The sequence below is a fragment of the Lampris incognitus genome, chromosome 19 (assembly GCF_029633865.1).
Source record: "Lampris incognitus isolate fLamInc1 chromosome 19, fLamInc1.hap2, whole genome shotgun sequence".
In the NCBI taxonomy this organism is placed as follows: Eukaryota; Metazoa; Chordata; class Actinopteri; order Lampriformes; family Lampridae; genus Lampris; species Lampris incognitus.
In genome coordinates, this window is record NC_079229.1 from 11,627,971 (window position 1) to 11,651,970 (window position 24,000).

Below are 24,000 nucleotides of genomic sequence, written 5' to 3' on the forward strand. Positions count from 1 at the left end.
AATAAATCCTTCCAAGTTTGAAGTAAGTTTGAAAAACATGAACTCAATTTTCAGCCGAGCCGCCACTAGACCCCTGAACATGAGTGTAGTATCTGTGGACCCTGTGCCTTTCATTTTGTTCCGTCTGCTAAGCCAAATGCTCATTCTTGCCTGACCTATCAAAAACTTAACCAAGGTGACACGTCTGCTGCCGTGTACCTCGGACCAAAGACAAACAGGCTGTCTGCAAGAACCTCTCCGAGAGAAGAGAGAGAGAGAGAGAGAGAGAGAGAGAGAGAGAGAGAGAGAGAGAGAGAGAGAGAAGGAACAAAGAGACAGGGTCACAGAAGGACAACAGAGAGATGGGGATGTGGGAACCATCTCCTCCTCGGCGGTGGCAGATGAGGCCCTGCAACAGAGAGGAGACGGGGTGGAGCGCAGCACTCCGCTGCAGAAACAGGCTGTTTCTCTCCTTCGCTCCAGTGACACCGCGGCTTCCTCAGTGAGACGACGTCTCCTCTCTGTTCTTAATTCGTGGAAATCCAGGCTGTAACATCCACAGAGTTTTGGGTAAAACTAACCACACCTCCACCGTGGAGGTGGTCATCTACGTTTGCCTCGCTCTCTCACGTGGTTGCTGTGCACGCCTCGACATCAGGTGGCGACCGAGTCTATGGGTGTGCTTGGATGCTTTGTAAAAACCTCAAGACAAGTCCCTATGAGACGCCATCTTTTTCATTTTTAAAAATTTTTTTCCTCCATAATTGTATCCGGCCAATTAGGCCCCACTCTTCTGAGCCATCCCGGTCACTGCTCCGCCTCCTTTGCCGACCCGGGCAGGGCTGCAAACCACCACATGCCTCCTCCCATACATGTGGAGTCGCTAGCTGCTTCTTTTCACCTGACAGTGAGGAGTTTCAACAGAGGGACTTATTGCATGGGAAAATCACGCTATTCCCCTCACCCCTGAACAGGCGTGCCGATCGACCAGAGGAGGCGCTAGTGCGGCGACCAGGACACATACCCACATCCAACTTCCCAACCTCAGACACGGCAAATTGTGTCTGTAGGGATGACCAAGCTCAAGGTAACATGGAGATTGAAACGGTCGAGCCCCATGTTGGAAGGCAATGGAATAGACCGCCACGTTACCCAGACGCCCCGTGAGACTCCATCTTAAAGACAGCAGCACCTGGGCCATTGAGGCCTTGGTGCTTGCAACCTGCAGAGCATGAGAAACACCATATAAAGTCTTTACACCGCTGCAAAGTGCCATGATTTACACCAGGACACCGCAGCATCACAGTGGTCCACCGCCATAAACAAATTGCAAGGCACCTCAGTAAAAAAATAAATAAATAAATAAATAAATAAATAAATAAATAAAAATGCAGAGCTCGTAAGATGGTCCTCAGACACAGTTATGGGAACCATGTGCATCTCTGCCTCATGAAGGACTCCACGACTGAGGCTGAAGGGACAGAGGAGAGTTGACAATGCTGTGTCAGGGTGGGGGGAGAGACAGAGAGAGAGAGAGATAGAGCGAGAGGGAGAGACAGAGAGTGAGAGCGAGAGAGACAGAGAGACAGACAGACAGAAAGACTGAGACAGAGAGAGAAGCATTTTGGCCTTGCCTTGTCATTGAGCTGAAACGTTTGGCTTTCTCTGTCTTTCTGCCTTTTTGCTCTCTCTCTCTTTCATCGCAATTCACTTCAGTGGTGCTTTAATGGCATGACTGTCAGAGTATCATCTGTCCAATAGACTATATTATAGACTATATTATAGACTATATCAGTGATTCCCAACCCAGTCCTCAAGGAACCCCTATCCTGCAGATTTTCTTTGCAACCCTGAATAGGTAACTGTCTGTAGTTATTCAACCGATCAGCAATGAATTATGTCAGATGTTGCACACCTTGCATAGTTAAGTGCTGTGAGATGATTGGTTGAGTAAGTACAAGCAGGGCTACCTATGCAGGGTTACAATGAAAATCTGCAGGATAGGGGTTCCTTGAGGACTGGGTTGGGAAACGCTAGACTATATATTATAAACAAAATATTATAGACTATATCATAGACTATATATTATACACTATATATTGTAGGCTATATAGTACAGACTATATATTATAGGCTGTATATTATAGACCATATTATAACTATATATTATAGACTATATAGCATAGACTGTATATTATAGACTATATATTATAGACTGTATATTATAGACTATATTATAAACTATACATTATAGACTATATATTATAGGCTAGATACTATGGACTATATCACCTTATACTGATAATGTAACAAAAAAAATATCAGACACAAAAGTGTGGAATATGTAAGATTAAACCGAATGATGAAGGTACCAGTGGACAGGGAAACAACAGTAGCTTCTCATCAGTCAGATTAGTCCATTAGTTTTTTTGGAATGGTGTTAAATGAAACATGTGCTGCATGAGGTTCTTCTAAGAGAATTACGGGGAACTTCTCTGGACTCAAAAGGAGGTGAAATGCATAGTGAGAATGTTCACATTTCTCAAAAAAGTTGTTTTTTTTTCGTTAATGTGGTTCAGAGTTAAACATGTGCACGTTCACCGGCTCGATTTCGGGCCCGGTAACAATTTAACTCAGTTGGGCGGTGTAGTTCATCTCTCCACGGGCGCTCGAATTTCACATTTCAGATTTTCGCCAGCTTTTCTCTGCGAACGTGAGGCGCGACGAGGCCTCAGCTCAACGTCCCGGCAGGAAACCGTTTCACTTTTTTCATGGGGAGCTTTGGCACGTTGGTGCGATTTCCCCTCAACACGGAGTCCCATGAACAGCTAAACACACACACACACACACACACACACACACACACACACACACACACACACACACACACACACACACACACACACACACACACACATGCACACACAGGCGAAAAGGATCCAGGAGTGCTTGGAAAGAGGAGTCATAAAACAATAAGAAGGTTCCAACGTACCGTTTCTCTCTCTCATGCTCCAGCTTGACTCTTAGATCCTGTTGAGAGGAGAGAGGGGGAAAAATAAACCAAAAGCACAAACAGAAGGGAGTCAGAGCGGTTGAAAGTTGAACCATTTCGTAGCCGTACATGAGAGATGGATTGCTGAGGAGGCGTCACACCTAACACACTGTACAAACACGCAACGCAACACGAGCCGTGCTGGGTCATACACGTCCGTCAGCACGGCTTGCGTCACCATACAACAGTGTGGTGCTTAAAGACAGTGTGTTTAATCTCTTCGTGTCCTCCCGTTTCTCTCACACATGGTTTGAAATAGTCTTTTCTTGCAAAAGTGAACACAATAGGACCATTGAGCATGACAACATGAGACACTGGGAGAAGAATCTGGAAAAAGAATCCGGAGGAACCGGCCTTGCAAAAACAGCGACCCGCACGCTGACATCATCTCTAAAAAGGATGCTGGGTAACGGGTAGGGAGACCCTTGCGTGTTCACCCCCCCTCCCGGCTCACACAGCAGAAGGCCGAGAACCCTCCGCACCTTCCGTCGTGCCTGCCTGGGTGCTGTCATAAACACGGCCACTCTAAAAACACACGGCGATTATAATTCCACAGAGGGAAAGCAACCTGGTGCGCAGGGAAGCCGCCAGAGAAGACACCGGGAAGTCCCTGCAGCAGCTGCCGCTGGGTACTTCATCAGCTGAAGACTCATAAACCAGGACCTATTTTTGTGCGTGTTGGGTTTCAAGTGACTTAGCTGAGTCACTCAGCAGGTCAAATTCCTTCTATGTGCAACCATACTGGTGTATAAATCTGATAATGATGACAAAGCTCTTCATATTCTGAAGTGTGTAGTGCAACAAAAACGACACATCTATACAGGAAAGAAATACTTTAAAATGTTGACTGGATCTCAACATTGTTGTAGTCAGAGGTGGACAAAGTACACAACTCCATTACTGGAGTCAAAGTACAGATACTCCAGGTCAAATATTACTCCAATACAAGTAAAAGCTGTCCAGTCACATTTTTATTTGAGTTAAAGTACTGAGTACTTGCTTTTAAAAATACTTAAGTATTCAAAAGTACATTTTCTTTTTAATGTCAATGCGTTGTTGTATTGTTGCAACAACGCATTTCTAGAACCTACTGACTCTGAAACAACCTGCTGAATGCACTGACCTGCTGCTAGAGCCTGCAGAGTAAAAAGCTTGTGGCTATGCTACAAAGCTAAAAGTAAACCGTTCATATAAAAATCACCTCTGGTGGCGTTGTCTCTGCGCATGGATAGCGGTGATTGCGAATGCTACTCTGTGGTCTGTGGTGAAACGGTAGTGTTTGAAGCAAGATCACACTATTTATAGGAAAATAAATTCCCTCCAAAACATTTTTTTTTAGCGGGAATGCACCTGATTTGTGGGTTCACGCACATATACATATATACTAACAGACTTGCCTTTAAGAAAATACAACTCCACGATGAATATAGCAAAGACGATGTAAATATAATATAAACTATAATATATATTGATAATATTTAATAGTATGTAATTTTGTTTGGAAAATTGATGCATCTCCTGCCAATATATTTGTAGCCCACTACCTCAAAACTACGTTAGCAACGCCCACAAGCTGGCTGCAGCCAGAGACAGAGTGACTAGCTGCAGCCAGAGACAGAGACACAGTGACTAGCTGCAGCCAGCGATGCAACACAGCAACTAGCTGCAGCCAGCGACTAGCTGCAAAACAGCGACTAGCTGCAGCCAGCGACAGAGTGACTAGCTGCAGCCAGCGACAGCGACACAGCGACTAGCTGCAGCCAGTGACAGTGACACAGCGACTTGGCGACATACAGTGATAAAGTTGCTGCTTGTGTGAGCGCAGGATTATGGGAACCTTGATAGAAATGTACTGGAGTCAAAAGTACAATATTTGTCTTTCAAATGTGTTGGAGTAAAAGTCATAAGTTTCCAAAAAAATTAATACTCAAGTACAGATACTTGAAAAAAATGTACTTAAGTACAATACTCAAGTAAATGTACTTCGTTACTTTCCACCCCTGGTTATAATCAACAGATAAGAATTCGGCCTTATTGCCCTGCATCACCAGTACTGCTACTTACTTTGTGATTCAATGCATTTGTGCATGAGCACATGTGGGTGCACCTGCAAAATCCAACCTGGCTTTAGTACCTATCAGCAACCCACTAATTCATCACTTAGTGTCAAATCTGCTCTCCAGACTTGTACTGTGCGCTTGTATTCCACGCCCATGCTTAGCAAGACTATGAACCACACCCTCGCATTAACAGTGGCAACCTATGCTTGAGCTAAACAAAAGGCTCACATTTGTAAATCCTCTTTTATCTGTGTGCTTAATCCCACGGCTCCACTTTCCCTCATCGTCATCAGTCAGACAGCTGTCAGAATAGATGCTCACCGAGTAACGAAACATGAAGTAATGTTTGTGAAAAGAAAGGTTGCTGACGCAGATGCAAAGCCGGGTTGACAGTATCTTCCTGAATGTGTCCTAAAACACCGTGGCTGTCGCTGCAATGTACGACACGACAGGCCCCTAGCGGCGCGATGGGCGCCAGACTAATTGAAAGGCATACCTGTTTGTAGAGCAGGGTTCGGTTCTTGGGCTTGTGGCTGTTGTGCTGGGCGTAGCAGCGGCCCAGCGCCGCAAGGTCCTTCATGATGGAGTTAAGCGCCTCCTCGTCATCTGAGAGAAAGAGAAACACGGAGTGTCAGTGTCATCTGAACATCACATCAGGTTGCTGTGACTGAACTCACAGTCATGAAATAGCATGTAGTCCCACCCACACTCAAAGACAGCTTTTCACTGGCTGCGTTGTTCTTGTACAGGACTGGTGACCGATGGATTTCTGAGCCGGAACCACAACAGTTTCAACATTATAAATATTGTGATTCGATACTACAATTCTTTTTACACCCAGTCCCCTCTTGTCTAGAGGAAGATGGGACTGCAGTAAGCCAAAGAGAATGGAAAACAAAATGCATTTATTTTAAGCTCTACGCATTACAAAAGCTTAAAAATTCAGTAAAATCTAAGTAAACATTAAAAAAAATCTAATTTAAACATTCAGAGATGTGGAAATCACATTAACCCTCCTCGCAGCAGCTGTTCAACATTACAATTCAGGGGAGATGGTGCAATATTAAAGTCATCACAGCTTGGCATTGCTTATTTTGCACCAAGTTTGGGTTTTTTCCCCCTCAACCCCCCCATTATGGCGTTCAGCAACAACCACCAATGTGACAATTTACAGCGACGGATAGTGGCGTGAACAACCGAAGTCGGCTTATTTGAGAAAAACAAAAACTATTTTGCTTGGTTTGACACGCATTGTGGCCTTTCTCGGCTTGCGTTGGCCCCCGGCAGCAGAAAATGGAGGTGACACCTGCTCGGCTCCTTCCTGTTTTGATGCTATCTCTGGAGTTTCCACTGTGGAAAGAATCCCGAGGCCTCTCTCTTACAACATCGCTGTCATAATGCTGCCACCTCGCTGTCAATCATACTTAGTGTTATCGCCACTTTTGAGAAAGTGATGTGAAGCATTTCCTCTTTGCCCACATGCAAGCTCACATTCATGACACCTGTCTGAGTTACACCTCTCTGGTTTCCCCTGATCACTATGCTGATGAACAGCTTATCATTATGCTGATGAAAAGCTGATCACCATGTTAATGAAGAGCTGATAACTATGCTGATGAACAACTGATCACTATGCTAGTGAAAAGCTGATCTCTTGCTGGTGAAAAACTGATCGCTATGCTAATGAAAAGCTGATCACCATGCTAATGACAAGCTGATCATTATGCTGATGAAAAGCTGATCACTATGCTGATGACAAAGCAGATCACTTGCTGGTGATAAACTGATCACTATGCTAATGAAAAGCTGATCACTTGCTGATGAAAAGCTGATCACTATGCTGATGAAAAGCCTGCTCCATTGAAGAGCTCGCAACTCTGCAAGCTACATACAAAAGCTATGAAAACTCAGCGGTGTTTAATAATGCAAAGTGTGTGTGTGTGTGTGTGTGTGTGTGTGTGTGTGTGTGTGTGTGTGTGTGTATGCATTTTTGCCGGGGGCAATATTTGTATGAGTATGCAGCCCATAGCTTGGTCATTAGGCACTTCAAAGGGAATGGTAAAAAAAAAGTGTTTAATTCAATATCATCAGAGAGATTCTGAGAACGCGGTTCTCAACTCAATATTTAAAATCTCATCCATTTTCCCCTCACCGAACACCGACAGCTTTCAGAACCCAGGCAAGTGGAGCTGGAACGTCAGCTCCGAAACCAGGCATCCACAAAGCCTTTTTGATTCCGACAGGGAAATCGCACACTAAGCATCACTTATTATTATGCGTGTTTAAAACACGTAAGCGTCTCCTCAGGAAAACGTTAGCCTTTAAAGTATTGCTAAACCTTTACCATTCATCCAGCGCTCCTGGCAGTGGAGGAGCCCAAGGTTTAGCAGTGGGACTACGTATCTGCCACCCTTTTTTCTTGCCCGCCCATCCATACTCTCTCTCTCACACACAGACACACACACAGTAGGAAGGGCAATCATGTAGATGAGCACGTCAGGCATTACCATATCAAGGGGCTCTAATGGAGCCAATTATCTGAGTCCGGTGATTACAGTTTAAAGGAGAGGTCGCTGACCTCGGCTCCTGCCCGCCTCCAAGCACAGTCCTGCGGTGCTTTCAGAAACACAGGCTTCTCCAAGGAGAGCAGCCAGGTTGTGTACTGCGCCACACAAACAGCACCGGCAAAGCAGGCCACATTCTTAGAACAGAAGGAATCTCTCAGTTGGGGAAACACCATCGGGAATGTCCTTCTCATAGAGGGAGGAGTGTGTATTGTGGCAGTGTGTGTGTGTGTGTACCATAGAACAGATGGGGCCTCGAATGGCATTTGATCTCGGTCCCATTGCAAACTGGAGCACCCTCGTAGTAGCCAGCTGTTTGCCAGCAGTGGGCCAGTCAGACTAGGTTCATCCAAGGTTCACGCTTCATCCCGATCCACGAGGTAGCACTCGTTTACCCACAGACACACACAGACATGTACGCACAAACACTCATCACACACATTTATTTTTCTATCTTTGTGAGGACCACCACTGACTGCATTCATTCCCTAGCACTTAACCCTAACCTTCAGCACTACATACCCAGCCCTGAACCTGATCCCGGATGCAACCTTAAAGGGGAAATTCACCAATTTTCCACTTCATCTGTGTCTAGCTGCAACAGGGACAACATATGAAAAAGACCTGCAGTTGTTCCTGATCGTTCCTGTGGCAGTGATGCCGGTGAAACTACATCCAAGCAGCGTTCCTAATACTCTACACATTGCTAAACACGGCATTCAAAAAACACATCCTCTTTCTATCGGCTAAACTGCATCTGCAGTGGTGGAAATGACACCCCACACCACTAACACAGAGCATTTTATGGACGATGACATGTGCGCTTGCACACACAATGCATTCTGGTACATGTAGGCGCTGTGGGAAAAACTCAGTGAGAGAACACGGACTTCTCCATCAATATAGTACACACAAAGCGAGGACTTTATTGCTTCAGGCAAGAACACTGCTCATTCATACTAATTACACATGCACAAAACCATCAGCGACATTTCCCTTTAACCCTGAACTTGAACCCTCCCCCTAAAACAGAACCTTAAAGAAGTGAGGCCTGGACAAAATGGCCTCATACTGCAAAAATATCCTCACTCTAAGGATTAAAAACTCACATATGTCCTCGCAAATGTAGCTGAACAAGAACACTCATCCACACATGCACACAAAACACACACCTAGTTACATTCCCCATTAAATCCGCTGTGTGTATTGACCATTACTCAGGGGACTCTCGGACCTTACCCTTGTCAGCATTCCACCTTTGACCCGAAACCACTCGTGCCGCGCTGTTAACCCATTACAGCCCCCTCCACTAACCCCAGAGCTTCACCTCTTGTAGTCATCCAGCTCACACAACCTCACCAGACCTCACAACAGTAGTGAGCCAGCTCACACAACCTCACTAGGTGTCACAGCAGTAGTTATCCAGCTCATGCAACCTCACTAGGCCTCACAACAGTAGTCATCCAGCTCACACAACCTCACTAGACCTCACAACAGTACTTATGCAGCTCACACAACATCACCAGGTCTCACAACAGTAGTTATCCAGCTCACACAACCTTCTAGGTCTCACAACGGTAGTTATTCAGCTCATACAACCTCACCAGGGTCTCACAACAGTAGTCATACAGCTCAAATAACTTCAATAGGCCTCACAACAGTAGTTATCCAGCTCACACAACCTCACCAGGCCTCACAACAGTAGTTATCCAGCTCACATGACCTCACTAGGCCTCACAACAGTAGTGATCCAGCTCACTCGACCTCACCAGGCCTCACAACAGTAGTGATCCAGCTCACACAACCTCACCAGAACTCACAACAGTCGTTATCCAGCTCACACAACCTCACTAGGACTCACAACAATAGTTATCCAGCTCACACAACATCACCAGGTCTAACAACAGTAGTCACCCAGCTCACACAACTTCACCAGGCCTCACAACAGTAGTCATCCAGCTCACACAACTTCACCAGGCGTCACAACAGTAGTCACCCAGCTCACACAACTTCACCAGGCTTCACAACAGTAGTTATCCAGCTCACACAACCTCTACAGGCCTCACAACAGTAGTTATCCAGTTCACACAACCTCGCCAGGCCTCACAACAGTAGTTATCCAGTTCACACAACCTCACCAGAACTCACAACAGTCGTTATCCAGCTCACACAACCTCACTAGGACTCACAACAATAGTTATCCAGCTCACACAACATCACCAGGTCTAACAACAGTAGTCACCCAGCTCACACAACTTCACCAGGCCTCACAACAGTAGTCGTCCAGCTCACACAACCTCACCAGGCCTCACAACAGTAGTCGTCTAGCTCAAACAACCTCACCAGGCCTCACAACAGTAGTCGTCCAGCTCACACAACCTCACCAGGCCTCACAACGACAGTAACAAACACTGTCCATGATGGCTATTGACTGTGTAGGCAGGTGAATGGCCGCCTTAGCAGAGCGGCGACTTATTTGACGACCTGGCTACCATGTCAGGATGGGATGGGAGCGAGCAGAGGAGCGGGGCCGACCCTCCGCCTCCATCCACCGCCACACTCCCCCCCACTGATGGAGAGGGCAGCCGAGGGAATGAAAGAATGGAACGAGGGAGCGAGATAACAGAAGTCACGGAACACTTGTCACAGTCACACCCTCGTAATCTCTCCTGCAGCCAATAAGGGAAAGAGGAAACGTACACAGGGAGAGAGAGAGAGCTATATACAGACAAAGAGATATAAAAAGTCTAAAGAATTTGATTATCTATTCAATTCCCCATAACGAGCAACTCCACTACTGGATTAAAAAGGTTCCCCTGTTTATCGAGCTAAACAGTGTATCGTTTGAGCATCGACATCGCAACATACGCAGGTATGATCGTGAGATTGCAAAGGATGCAATGCAAAGCATCAGCCCATCAGTCACGTTACACTAAAACTTTTGTACGACTTGATGGAAGAAGAACGTTAGCAAGTCCGATGTTGTCCAAGACTAATCTTGAAGGAAACAGTCCAGCCCATCTGATATTTACCATAATTCAGTCTGATTTGATGAGCTTTTGGTTCCCGCCATTTCGTGCATGTGCAAATCAAATGACCTGTCACATACGTTCCCATTTAGCACAGCCAGACCACCATCTTTAAGGTTAAGCAAGGTGCATGTTGTGTTGATCATCATCAGCCTGGACTGATGGGTGACTATCAACTCAATATAATGCAGTCATGCTGAATTGGCCCGAGTATTGAACAACTGCCTTATTCTACCCACGATTCACCCTAACCATGGCAAGGGGGTACATACATTCTCTTTTGGATTCCCCCCCCCCCTTTCTCCCCAGTCGTACCCATCAAATTACCCCACTCTTCCGAGTCGCTGCTTCACCGCCTCTGCCAATCCGGGGAGGGCTGCAGACTACCACATGCCTCCTTCGATACATGTGGAGTCACCAGCCGCTTCTTTTCACCTGACAGTGAGGAGTTTCGCCAGGGGGACGTAGCACGTGGCAGGATCACGATATTCCCCCCAGTTCCCCCTACCCCCTGAAAAGGCGCCCCGACCAGCCAGAGGAGGCGCTAGTGCAGCGACCAGAACACATACCACATCGGGTTTACCACCCGCAGACACGGCCAATTGACCTTTCGCAAAGTCCCGCCCCCCTTAGTTACTGTTGCTATGCCCTTCAAGCGTTTCAGAACCATCCAGGAAGTAGTCGGAAAACTATCAAAGCTATCAATAATAGCTAGTAGCAAGCTTAGCTTGGAGCAGACAGGTATTTTTGTTGATAATGGATGCATTAAGCTAGCCATGGGGTCTGCTATACTGCGAAATGCATTGCAAATATTGCGCTTCTTGCGTTCTGGGTTTCGGGAAGGGATAGAAAATTACACCCCCTCCAAACTTTTCAGATATCTAGTATCCGATTTGCAGATCCCATAGGCACACCGTTTCAGCATTTTGTTGTGTGTTTGAAAGCTTGACGGACCTCCCTCACATAGAAACCGTTGCTAAGGTAGGTTTGGACAAGCACCGTTCTGGGGCGGTACTTCGCGAAAGGTCAATTGTGCTTGTAGGGACGCCTGACCAAGCGGGAGGTAACATGGGGATTCGAACCGGCGACCCCCATGTTGGTAGGCAACGGAATAGACTGCTATGCTTCCCGGACACCCCGGATACATTCTTTGCAAATGAAGCCATTGAAGTTAAAAGCTGAATATTGGTGAAATTATGTCAACCTGTTTTTCTTTTATTTCACAATACATATCACACAATAAAACCCCAAAAATATCACAACGTCAAGTTTTTTTTCCAAAATTGCTCAGCCCTGCTGTAACTCAGCATCAAACCAGTAATAAAGCAACTGAACATCATACATGATTCCCAAGAGTCGGTTCAGTCATATGAACTACAGTCAAAATCTGTGGCCTTAAACAAGCCTCACTGGCCCATTTTTCCAACACAAGTTCTCAGTGTATTACTTAGTGTATTACTTACAGTGTATTACAGTGTACTACTTGCAGTGAATTACTTACAGTGCATTACAGTGCACTACTTACATTGTATTACGGTGTATTAATTACAATGTATTACAGTGTATTACTTACACTGTACTACTTAGTGTATTACAGTGCATTACTTAGTGTATTACAGTGTACTACTTACAGTGTATTACAGTGTATTACTTACAGTGTACTACTTAGTGTATTACAGTGCATTACTTAGTGTATTACGGTGTACTACTTAGTGTACTACAGTGTATTATTTAGTGTCTTAGTGTATTGCAGTGGGTTCTGGCCGTGTGCTCTGAGAGCAGTCAAACAGGTACAGGAGCCCATCCGGAAAACCTCCAATACTTCAATACACGATGATGATGCAATGACAAAGAAAGGATGAGCTCACCCTAACATAAATAACTGCACCAGTGGGGCAAGGGTAAATGGTCTGGAATGTGCCCTAAAGCAACGTTTCTTATCGCACCGCATTAACAGGTTTGATGCAACCACTCACGTCGACACATTTGAACAGTGAGGTGAAGAGACTCCTGGGTATTCCCCAATACGCACTGCTGCAGCCCAGTATATGACGGGTTAGAGCTGCTTTTGTGTGACTGTGAATTTCAAGCAACAACCCTGATGGAATATGTGTCTTCTTCTAAGCAATTGAGCTCCTCGTGATACATGGCCAGAATAACCCACCAGGGGGCCCTGGGGCAAAAATGTACCACGGTTCCCATCCAACTGGGATTGTCCCTTCTCTGTACAATTTGCATGTACAAAAAGTGGATGTGGACCCATCTTAAGACCCCCCTCGTTTCAATTAATATTGTGTTGGAATTGTGTATACTACCAAAACAATTTGCATTTAAATGACCACAATTATCAAATTATCGCACACCAATTGACACATGGCGAACCTTGAGCACCAGGGCTCCTGGAGTTCCAGGGCCCTGGGGGCAGTTGCCCACGTTGCCTGGTGGTCAGTAATGCAGCCTTGCCTTTATGGAAGAACATGACAGCAACAAGGGCGTTTGTCAAAGCCCGTTTGCCGTCTTCCATAAAACGCGGTAGAAAAGAGGGAAGACATCTGATGTGTGTTTTCTGAGGGCCCTGTGGGATGCCCGGCCTTTGGCTCCGGCTCTGCACTGTGGGCAGAGGGTGACTGGCTGGTCCACTATGCACAGGAAGGAACTGAGTCACTGTCTCTGCAGTGAATGGGGAGCCGGCCGAACGTTAATATTCCACACCAGGAGATCCAGTGTGTTTTTGATCCACTGACTCATCGCAAGGTGGGAGGAGGAGGGCGGTGGAGTTTCAAAACTGTTTTCTATTTTTGTTGTGCCGACTGATAGAAGTCGTTATGCTATTGTGCGACGCCAAGAGACAACAGGAGTGTGAGGGGCTTCTCTTTCTGCAACACATCCCAGCAGAAAGAGAGGAACGCCCGAGTCCAAGCAACTAACAACTGCAAACATCCCCTATTCTCTCTCTCTCTGTCCCTCCCTCTCTCTTTCCCCCGCTCTTTTTGTCTCTCTCTTCCCTCTTTCTCTCCCCTCCCCCTCTTTTTCTTCTCTCCCCTTTTTCTCTCCCTCTCCCCCTCTCTCCCTGTCTCTCCCCTCTCTCTCTCTCTCCGCCGCCCCCCCCCCCCCCAACAAGTGTTACTTCGTTCCCATATCTGCAGGTTCTCCAGGCTCATAACTCTGGGCTGCCCTGTGCATCGGCAGTCAAGGTTACAAAACAAACAACAGGGGCCTCGGTATGTGTGAGTGAGTGTGTGTGTGTGATTGTATAATTAGATGTGGTGTGGTGACGGTGAGTGGTGGCAGATGGAGGGGCAGTTAGTCGGTGAGTGTGTGAGAAACGTATGGTGCACAGGTCCGTCCGCTAAAGCCCGCCAGTAAATTAAGTTATTACGTCACCGCCGAAACGTCCCGGGCTGTTCTCGGGTCAGGGGCTGCCCGACCCGGGGCCAAACAGCCACCCGCTTTTTGTGGAAAGCAACAAACTAACAAACCAAGCCACACAGCACAGACTTAGGAAAACAGATCCACAAACCAAATTAAACAAACTCAGGTCCAGAGGTGCCCACACGAAACCGGCGTCTCGACAGTTTGCAACGTGACGTCACCTCGAGTCAGACATCGGAGGTCGATTTCCTCCAGTTTGCGTCTTGGGTCAAATGTGACTGGCATGAGAAGAGGGGAGTTCCAGGAAGCTGAGCCGCGCTACAGATAGCGACAGTACACAATGCAGTCTGGTTGCTCAGCATTGCATCACCGCCTTGCACTTCTCTTCCCCTCAGACAACGGCTGCTGCGATGAGCCGAGCGGCGGGCGGCTGAGCTGCGTTAGCTGTGGCCAGCAGCTTAGTGAGGGAAGATCTCAATGAGCATTTCTGTGACACTGCCAGCGGTCATTCTGTGGCTCGAGTTGCAAGCACTCAAAAACAAAACAAAACAGTAAACTGAAAATCAACAGTCAAAAACAGACAGGAGCTTAAGAAATCTGGACACATAAGGCTCAATAAATCAAACCCAGTAATTTTACAAGGCCGTGAATTTTGATGACTGACTTTCAAACTCTTTAAATAGATTTGCACACACCCTTGTCTTAGTGTTACCAAATGCTGGCTAATGGATGGTGAGGCAGTGTGGGGATCAGCCCTGTGTTCCCTCAAGCCCTGTGGGTTAGCTATCCAATAGGTTATCTATGGGTTATGGTTGGGTTAAGGTTAGGTAGAACTTAAGGTTGGGTTAAGGTAAGTGTTGGGTTAAAGTTGGGTTAAGGTAAGTGTTGGGTTAGGGTAAGTGTTGGGTTACGGTTGGATTAAGGTTGGGTTAAGGTAAGTGTTGGGTTAGGGTTGGGTTAAGTTTGGGTTAGGGTAAGTGTTGGGTTAAGGTTGGGTTAGGGTAAGTGTTGGGTTAAGGTTGGGTTAGGGTAAGTGTTGGGTTAAGGTTGGGTTAGGGTAAGTGTTGGGTTAAGGTTGGGTTAAGGTAAGTGTTGGGTTAAGTTTAGATAAGTTCAATGGAATAGGGCTGAGGGAACACAGACATGCTCCCTGTGTGTGTGTGTGTGTGTGAGAGAGGATGAGAGAGAGAGAGAGAGAGAGAGAGAGAGAGAGAGAGAGAGCAAGAGAGAGAGAGAGAGAGAGAGAGAGAGAGAGAGAGAGAGAGAGAGAGAGAGAGAGAGAAACAGAGAGAGAAACAGAGACAGAGAAAGAGAGACAGAGAGAGGCAGGTTGTCGTGCTCAAAGGCCTTGTGAGTGAAGACTTAGAGGGGGATTTCCTGGTGCTCAGGGACACATCATGGCAAAGGCATCCGGCAGGATCAGCAGCTGGAGCCAAACATGTCCTCACTGCAAGCGTGGGCAGCAGCCCATAGGCCTGAGCTCACTGCCACGGCTCTGAGGCCCAGCACGCGCACACACACGTGCATGCACACACACACACACACACACACACACACACACACACACACACACACACACACACACACACACACACACACACGTGCATGCACACACACACACACACACGTATGTACACACACACACACACGGCCCTTGCACAACCAAGTGAAAGCACTTGGGTGTACATAGTAAGCCGAGGGAGAAACTTCCACACCTTACCGGTTGCAGGGAAAGTGTCATTCAGCTAAGTTAGCACTTAATGAGTGCAACGTTTGAATAGTTCGAGTTAATCTTCGACTCATCATAATGGCACTGATGTAATTCTGGTTTTCTGGGTGTGACTGCAGTTGTGCAATGGGTGTTTGTACTAGTTTTATCTTGAAGGGCTTTACTGGAAAATATCTGCAAACACTAGTTTCTGCTCAATATCTTAAGGCTATGAATTCCCCCCCCCCCCGTCCTTGCTATCTGTGGGTTGTAAAGAAATGCAGCCCTAATGAGCTCTCACTGAGAGCTTTGTGTGTATGGCGCGGCGGGGTTGTCAATACCATTCATTTAATTGGGAGGAACAGGACGTACCTTGTGTGTTCCTGTGCTGTCCGGGTCCATTTTGAAGACCGTCATCTGTGGAAAACACGGCAGCACTGTTACCTGCAGATCAACACTGGAAGGAACTCGGCAGTAAACAGCAGCCCGTGCTGTATACTCTAGGTATATGATGCATGGTACATTGTGTTTGGTTCTGAATGGGAAACAATGGCTAAAAGATCTCAATCAAGACCATTTTTTGGTTGTTTACAGCGGTTGGGGGGGGGGGGGTGTCAGGATCGAGAGCTCTTCTATGCCTGAGGGCCCGAGTACATGTAGGCAAAACAGTGCCAAACTACTGTTTCAAAGTTATCATGGTCTGTAATGTATGGGAGACAAATTTGTGCATGTTTATGCTCGCACAAGTAGGTGCGCGGACATGTCAGCATGTGTGTGTTTGCAGGCCTACTGTGTGTGAGTACACACAGACGTGTTGCACTGCAGGTCATCCCAGTGTTCATGCCTCGACTTTAAGAGCAAAAAAAGATCTCGGAGTGGTTGAGGCCTTTCTACCTGCAGAACACGGTTTAATACCTGCGTGTGACCACGTCAGTAAAGAAGGGGCCACAAAGCCGAAATGTGCGGGAAAAAATAAGTGCAGTGAAAAACGGGCCATGTGGAGACTGAAGACTTGTCGACAGTTCTCATAATTTTCCTCTCTCGCTCTCCAAACACATTGTACTTTCCTCATTCGAAAGCGGTGCCGGAGTACTGTTCCTGCCAGAGGAAGTGATGCAAGAGGTGTGTGTGTGTGTGTGTGTGTGTGTGTGTGTGTGTGTGTGTGTGTGTGTGTGTGTGTGTGTGTGTGTGTGTGTGTGCACTAATGCATGTGTAAGTACGTATGTGTGTTTGGGCGGTGAGAAGAGGCCTGCCTTCTCGTGCTACTTACCCATGTTTACTGTCATCATCAGGTAGTGGCCTTGTTGAACTCGAGCGCAGAGCCCAACTTCTCTGGCCCGACACAGTCTTCACCCTGACAGCAAAATAAGGACAAAAAACAACACTCTTTAGAAACATGTACTTACAGACACACATTTCCTTAACACTGCTGCACATTCTACGACCGGCCTGCAAAACGGAGTGACACAGCACAAACAGGACGCAGGTGGCGGTTGCAACACGAGGCCTTTCCTCTGGCAGCCCAACCGCTAATCCCCCCCCTTTTTCACCCCAATTGTACTTGGCCAATTACCCCACACTTTCCGAGCCGTCCCGGTTGCTGCTCCGCCCCCTCTGCCGATCCATGGAGGGCTGCAGACTACCACATGCCTCCTCCAATACATGTGGAGCAGCTGCTTCTTTTCACCTGACAGTGAGGAGTTTCACCAGGGGGACGTAGGCCATGGGAGGATCACGCTATTCCCCCCCAGCCCCCCCCCCCGAACAGGTGCCCCTACCGACCAGAGGAGGCGCTCGTGTAGCAACCAGGACACATACCTACATCCAGCTTCCCAACCTCAGGCACAGTGTCTATAGGGACGCCCAGAGGCCTCAACACGGGGATTCAAACCGGTGATCCCCGTGTTGGTAGGCAACGGAATAGACTCCCACACTACCTGGACACATCAGCTTAACCAACAGGCCTTCACACTTTCAAACAGCATCACTGCAGTTTACAGATGGAGCTCCATCCAAAAACACCGCAGCGCCAACCTCGCCAAGGTACCCGGGCTCGTCGCTTATAATCCAGGGAAATGTAAGTCGTGCAAGGGGAGGAACTCCACCACTCTTGCTGACGGAGAATTGTTGTGCCCTTAAGATGCAGTGTGCCACGGCAAGGCCCGGGTGGGCGACTGCCTGCCTCGTGTAAAACCCACTGCCACTTCAAAGGCAAAACCCCCAAAAAACCCTGAGCTTTCTTCTCATATTAGCACAGCCTACACTGATGCAGTCTGGGAGAGTCCTCTTATTCCTGACACATGAAAGAAGAAGGTGAGAACAGCTTTTATTTGGTCTAGCAATGATAGTCTGCCTCACACAACACACAATACAACCTATTACACATTCCCTTACAGACACACAGTGGGGAGAAAATGATTAATTTTACCAAACACATACACACGAAAGATATATATATATATATATATATATATATATATACACACCAGAATCAGAATCAGAAACACTGTCGTTTCATTTCATGCACTTGCGCACATGAAATGAAATGAAACATCGTTTCCCCCAGCCCACAGCAGTGCAACACAAAGACAAAAACACATATCCAAAAACTACAAGGACACATATATCGAAACTAACACATATATCTAAACTAACACATTTATCTAAACCAAACAACAACAAAAAAAATCATTGTCCAGGAGAACGAACGCCAGCCAGGATGACTGTCGGAACTGCCGGTCTGCATGGGCTACCAGTACCAGCTTAGCGTGCTCTGCTTCCATGTCCTTCCAGACCGCCCTCGGTGTTTCCTCTTCGTGCGCAGCTCCAGTCAAGGCCGTGGTCCTTAGGCCTACAGAATGCAGCAGACCAGGCTCCCTCAGCCGATCCAGCGCCAGCTCTCCCAGCCAGACACCTTCGACACACCTCCCCGTACTCCACATGACATAGCTAAATACAGTCAATGCTAGGCAAGGCCGCCGCCAGACCACCCTCGGTGTTATCAGTACTGCCGGTCTGCATGGGCTAGCAGTTAGCTTAGCCTGCCCCGTATCCGCGGCCTGTCAGACCAACCTTCGGTGTTTCCACTTCAGGCACAGCTCCAGGCAGGGCCGTGGTCCCTGGGCCCACAAGACGCAGCAGACCAAGCTCCCCCAGCTGATCCAGCACCAGCTCTCCCAGCGATCAAACGGAAGACACACTTAGATGCAGACATGGACAAAGACACTGCATGGACGGTACTGGGTGAGGCTGCCACAAAGGTGAATTCGCAAGGCCATCTTACCACACCGGAAGCTTAAGACTTGGTGTGTGTGTGTGTGTGTGTGTGTGTGTATATATATATATATATATATATATATATATATATATATATATATACATAGATATATATATATATATATATATATATATACATAGATATATATATATATATATATATATATATATACATAGATATATATATATATATAGCATATATCTCAACACAGACACAGGAAAAAAGTTTTAATACATTGCAGTACAGGCCTGTTTTGTGCATCACGCACTCATCAGCTGCTAATGTGTTTCAACAAAGAATCATACAGTTAGCGTTGCCCAGCGTCACGCCGGTTAGACAGCGACCACTCAGATGGGGAGACATATAAACTATAACAACCAATAGTTATGATGCACAGCAACAAATGGATGGGTAGAAAACATTACAACCAATGGGGTAAGGGACTGAGGCTTGTTTTGAAAAGCATTTTGGGGCCAGGGCACTGTTGAAATAGCCTACATTTAAAATATAACAAGGTAATTTATGTAAATCATATAGTGGGGTGGTGTTGGGGCACAGTTGGAAGGACAGGCAGTTAAAATATAAAAGAAACAACATCTAATAAATGTCGCATGTGTCTCATTGGGGGGGGGGGTAATAAAGACATTTTACTTATAATTACAAAGGAGATTTTTTTCCCCGGTGTCTACAGCTGGTGGCCAGTTCGTTTTTACTATTCAAGGTGGACATATCAGGTCTGCAAATAATTAAATACTTTTCTGCCAAGTTGCATTTGTATAGCACTTTTCTAGCTATATATATATATCTTCTTCTTTCAGCTTGTTCCCCTTTTTTTCAGGGGTCGCCACAGCCGATTTTACAGTTTTCATCGGTACTCTGTGAGGGCACAGCACCAATAGTGGCCGTAATATGGTCTTGTCAATCCGCATACTACTACTACTACTATTACTACTACTACTACTACTACTACTATTTTCAGCTGCTCCCGTTAGGGGTCGCCACAGCGGATCATCCGTTTCCATCTCTTCCTGTCCTCTGCATCTTCCTCTGTCACACCAGCCACCTGCATGTCCTCCCTCACCACATCCATAAACCTCCTCTTTGGCCTTCCTCTTCCCTGGCAGCTCCATATTCAGCATCCTTCTCCCAATATACCCAGCATCTCTCCTCCACGCATGTCCAAGCCATCTCAATCTTGCCTCTCTTGCTTTGTCTCCAAACTGTCCAACCTGAGCTGTCCCTCTAATATACTCGTTCCTAATCCTGTCCTTCTTCGTCACTCCCAGTGAAAAGCTTAGCATCTTCAACTCTGCCACCTCCAGCTCCACCTCCTGACTTTTCGTCAGTGCCACTGTCTCCAAACCATATAACATAGCTGGTCTCACAACCATCTTATAAACCTTCCCTTTAGCTCTTGCTGGTACCCTTCTGTCACAAATCACTCCTGACACTCTTTTCCACCCACTCCACCCTGCCTGCTCTCTCTTCTGGACTCCCCGTTACTTTGAACAATTGACCCAAAGTATTTAAACTCATACACCTTCATCACCTCTACTACTTGCATCCTCACCATTCCACTGTCCTCCCTCTCATTCCCACATAGGTATTCCGTCTTGCTCCTACTGACTTTCATTCCTCTTCTCTCTAGTTCATACCTCCACCTCTCCAGGCTCTCCTCTACCTGCACCCTACTCTCGCTACAGATCACAATGTCATCTGCAAACATCATCGTCCACGGAGACTCCTGCCTGATCTCGTCCGTCAACCTGTTTATCACCATTGCAAACAAGAAAGGGCTCAGAGCCGATCCTTGATGTAATCCCACCGCCACCTTGAACCCATCTGTCATTCCAACTGCACACCTCACCACTGTCACACTGCCCTCATACATATCCTGCACCACTCCTACACACTTCTCTGCAGCTCCCGACTTCCTCATACAATACCACACCTCCTCTCTCGTCCCCCTGTCATATGTCATATGTCAATCTGCATACTGAATTTACAAAATGTTACGTGGGATGCCCTCCCTGACACAACCACTAACCCTATGAACGCCCAGTATTCATGCTTACGCCCATGCCTGTCACCACACACACACACACACACACACAGACATATGTCAAAAATAATGGCATATGACCATTACAAGCTCCCAGAGCCCACAGTTGCATCGTACAACTGTTTACTTATCAAAACTATAATCATTTAATATTCTGTATATACACATGTGTGTGTGTGTGTGTGTGTGTGTGTGTGTGTGTGTGTGTGTGCGTGCGTGCGTGTGTGTGTGTGTGTGTGTGTGTTCTGCAGGGTGAGGAATTCAGGTATTTTAATGTTTTATCAGCATGGATGCTGTAAGTCTAAGCTATCAAACCTGTGTAAGAGCAGTTGTGCCAGAATTGTCACTAATGACTATTTTGGTAATTGAGTAATCTATCGATTTTTCTTACAATTAAATAGAGGTAGCAAGATGAGAAAAAGGTCACTGTAGGTGTTTTAATGTGGTAGCTGTTTGTGTATTTATTATTTCTGGTCCTTGTTCTCGTGGTTTATCGCAGCTTTTAATGTAAGGTGACAGTGAGAGCACAGAAAGGCACATGAGAGAAGTGACAACAACTTGTTCCTGATTCCTGATCCCACGCTCCAGATGGATGAATTAACTATTAAAGGGAACATTTGTGGTGTTTAGCTTCAGGCTCGGCAAGTTGTTTTCCGTAAAGGTGTGACCCTGAACATCATGGCACACCACCGCACTCACTGCTGCCCGTCTCAGCAAACAGAGGAACACACCTGCATTGCAAATCCGGATCCACACGATTTCTTCCTCCCCAACAAAATGGAGGGCCTTGCAGTTAACTGGGCAACAGTATTGCGAGCGGGTCGGGTAATGAAGTGTGTGTCAGAGCAGCACGTCTGCTCCAAGGCCCAGTCTTAAGCCCGGTGGTGGGAATATGAATCCATACTCGGGTTTGTTACCAACTCCCATTAAAATACAAACAGCTGGGGGAACACCGCCGCACACGGCGCTGGGCTGATCGTGTCGGACCCCAGAGTCCTGACTGGATGCGCACACATGGCTTGCTGGGAGTCTGACCGAGAGCAAGGGATGCACACAGACGACTGCCAAATGCTTTTAAGAAGAGAAATGAAAGAGTCTTCAGAGAGGCTCAACGGCAACTCTGATTTTCTGTTTTGTTTTCTCCAAGTGTAATATAGTTTTTGCATTCCTCTCTCCACTGTGTGTGTGTGAGTGAGTGAGTGAGTGAGTGAGTGAGTGAGTGAGTGAGTGAGAGAGAGAGAGAGAGAGAGAGAGAGAGAGAGAGAGAGAGAGAGAGAGAGAGAGAGAATGCCTTGTTGTTGTGGTTTAAAAGCTAGAGGCGGTATGAGCTGGTTTTTTTCCTCTTTGTTTGTTTTGTCCTCACCATAGCCAACAGAGAGCAACACTCCAGTCTGTCTGCAGAGACACAAAGAGTTGCTGCGAGTGTCAGCCAGCAAGCCTTCACTGAAAGCAACAAAGAAGGCCAGCGGGGGCGCTGCACAGCCCAAGGGACACGGTCACAAGACGGCCAACACATCGTGGATAGAGTGGAACACACACGCAACGTGCACGCGTGCACACGTACACACACACACATGCGCACACTGCTGCCAAAATAGCTTACCAAAAGCTGGGTGGGATGGGATAGATGGGAAATATTTAGTATTAAATCACGAGTATATGAAGTGAGCCCGTGTTGCTGAGAGCAGCATGTTCCAACACCCCTGACGGGATCAGAGCTGAATGCAGCTGGACCTGCAGTGGAAGGAGACCATAGGATCCGGACCCCTGTATTAAAAAAAGGACCACCGGAACTCAATTGTATCAAACATATCTCAAGTCTTTCAGTCTGACTGGTGTATGTTTGATGCGAGGCGGCTGTAGACTGTGCTCCAGGACGGGCCGTAGACTGTGCTCCAGGACGGGCCGTAGACTGTGCTCCAGGACGGGCCGTAGACTGTGCTCCAGGACGGGCTGTAGACTGTGCTCCAAAACGGGCCGTAGACTGTGCTCCAGGACAGGCCGTAGATTGTGCTCCAGGACGGGCCGTAGACTGTGCTCCAGGACGGGCCGTAGACTGTGCTCCAAAACGGGCCGTAGACTGTGCTCCAGGACGGGCCGTAGACTGTGCTCCAGGACGGGCCGTAGATTGTGCTCCAGGACGGGCCGTAGACTGTGCTCCAGGACGGGCCGTAGACTGTGCTCCAGGACGGGTCGTAGACTGTGCTCCAGGACGGGTCGTAGACTGTGCTCCAGGACGGGTCGTAGACTGTGCTCCAGGACGGGCCGTAGACTGTGCTCCAGGACGGGCCGTAGACTGTGCTCCAGGACGGGCCGTAGACTGTGCTCCAGGACGGGCCGTAGACTGTGCTCCAGAACGGGTCGTAGACTGTGCTCCAGGACGGGCCGTAGACTGTGCTCCAGGACGGGCCGTAGACTGTGCTCCAGAACGGGTCGTAGACTGTGCTCTAGGATGGGCTGTAGATTGCACTCCAGGATGGGCCGTAGTCTGTGCTCCAGGACGGGCCGTAGACTGTGCTCCAAAACGGGCCGTAGACTGTGCTCCAAAACGGGCCGTAGACTGTGCTCCAGGACAGGCCGTAGACTGTGCTCCAGGATGGGCTGTAGATTGTACTCCAGGACAGGTCGTAGACTGTGCTCCAGAACGGGTCGTAGACTGTGCTCCAGGACGGGCTGTAGATTGTACTCCAGGACAGGTCGTAGACTGTGCTCCAGAACGGGTCGTAGACTGTGCTCCAGAACGGGTCGTAGACTGTGCTCCAGGACGGGCTGTAGATTGTACTCCAGGACAGGTCGTAGACTGTGCTCCAGAACGGGTCGTAGACTGTGCTCCAGAACGGGTCGTAGACTGTGCTCCAGGACGGGCTGTAGACTGTGCTCCAGGATGGGCTGTAGAT

At 47.4% G+C, this 24,000-nt stretch overlaps 1 protein-coding gene across 1 annotated transcript in view; it reads right to left on the reverse strand.

The window, feature by feature from the left end:
- The window catches only part of map3k22 (mitogen-activated protein kinase kinase kinase 22), a 71,650-nt gene that overhangs the window by 34,341 nt on the left and 13,309 nt on the right, over positions 1 to 24,000 (reverse strand). The window contains exons 2-5 of the mRNA XM_056299522.1: positions 17,035 to 17,118; positions 16,137 to 16,181; positions 5,588 to 5,697; positions 2,972 to 3,009 (exon numbers count right to left, since the gene is read on the reverse strand). Of these exons, the coding sequence (XP_056155497.1) occupies positions 2,972 to 3,009; positions 5,588 to 5,697; positions 16,137 to 16,181; positions 17,035 to 17,053 (212 nt within the window). The 5' untranslated portion in view covers positions 17,054 to 17,118. The remainder of the gene's footprint in view (positions 1 to 2,971; positions 3,010 to 5,587; positions 5,698 to 16,136; positions 16,182 to 17,034; positions 17,119 to 24,000) is intronic.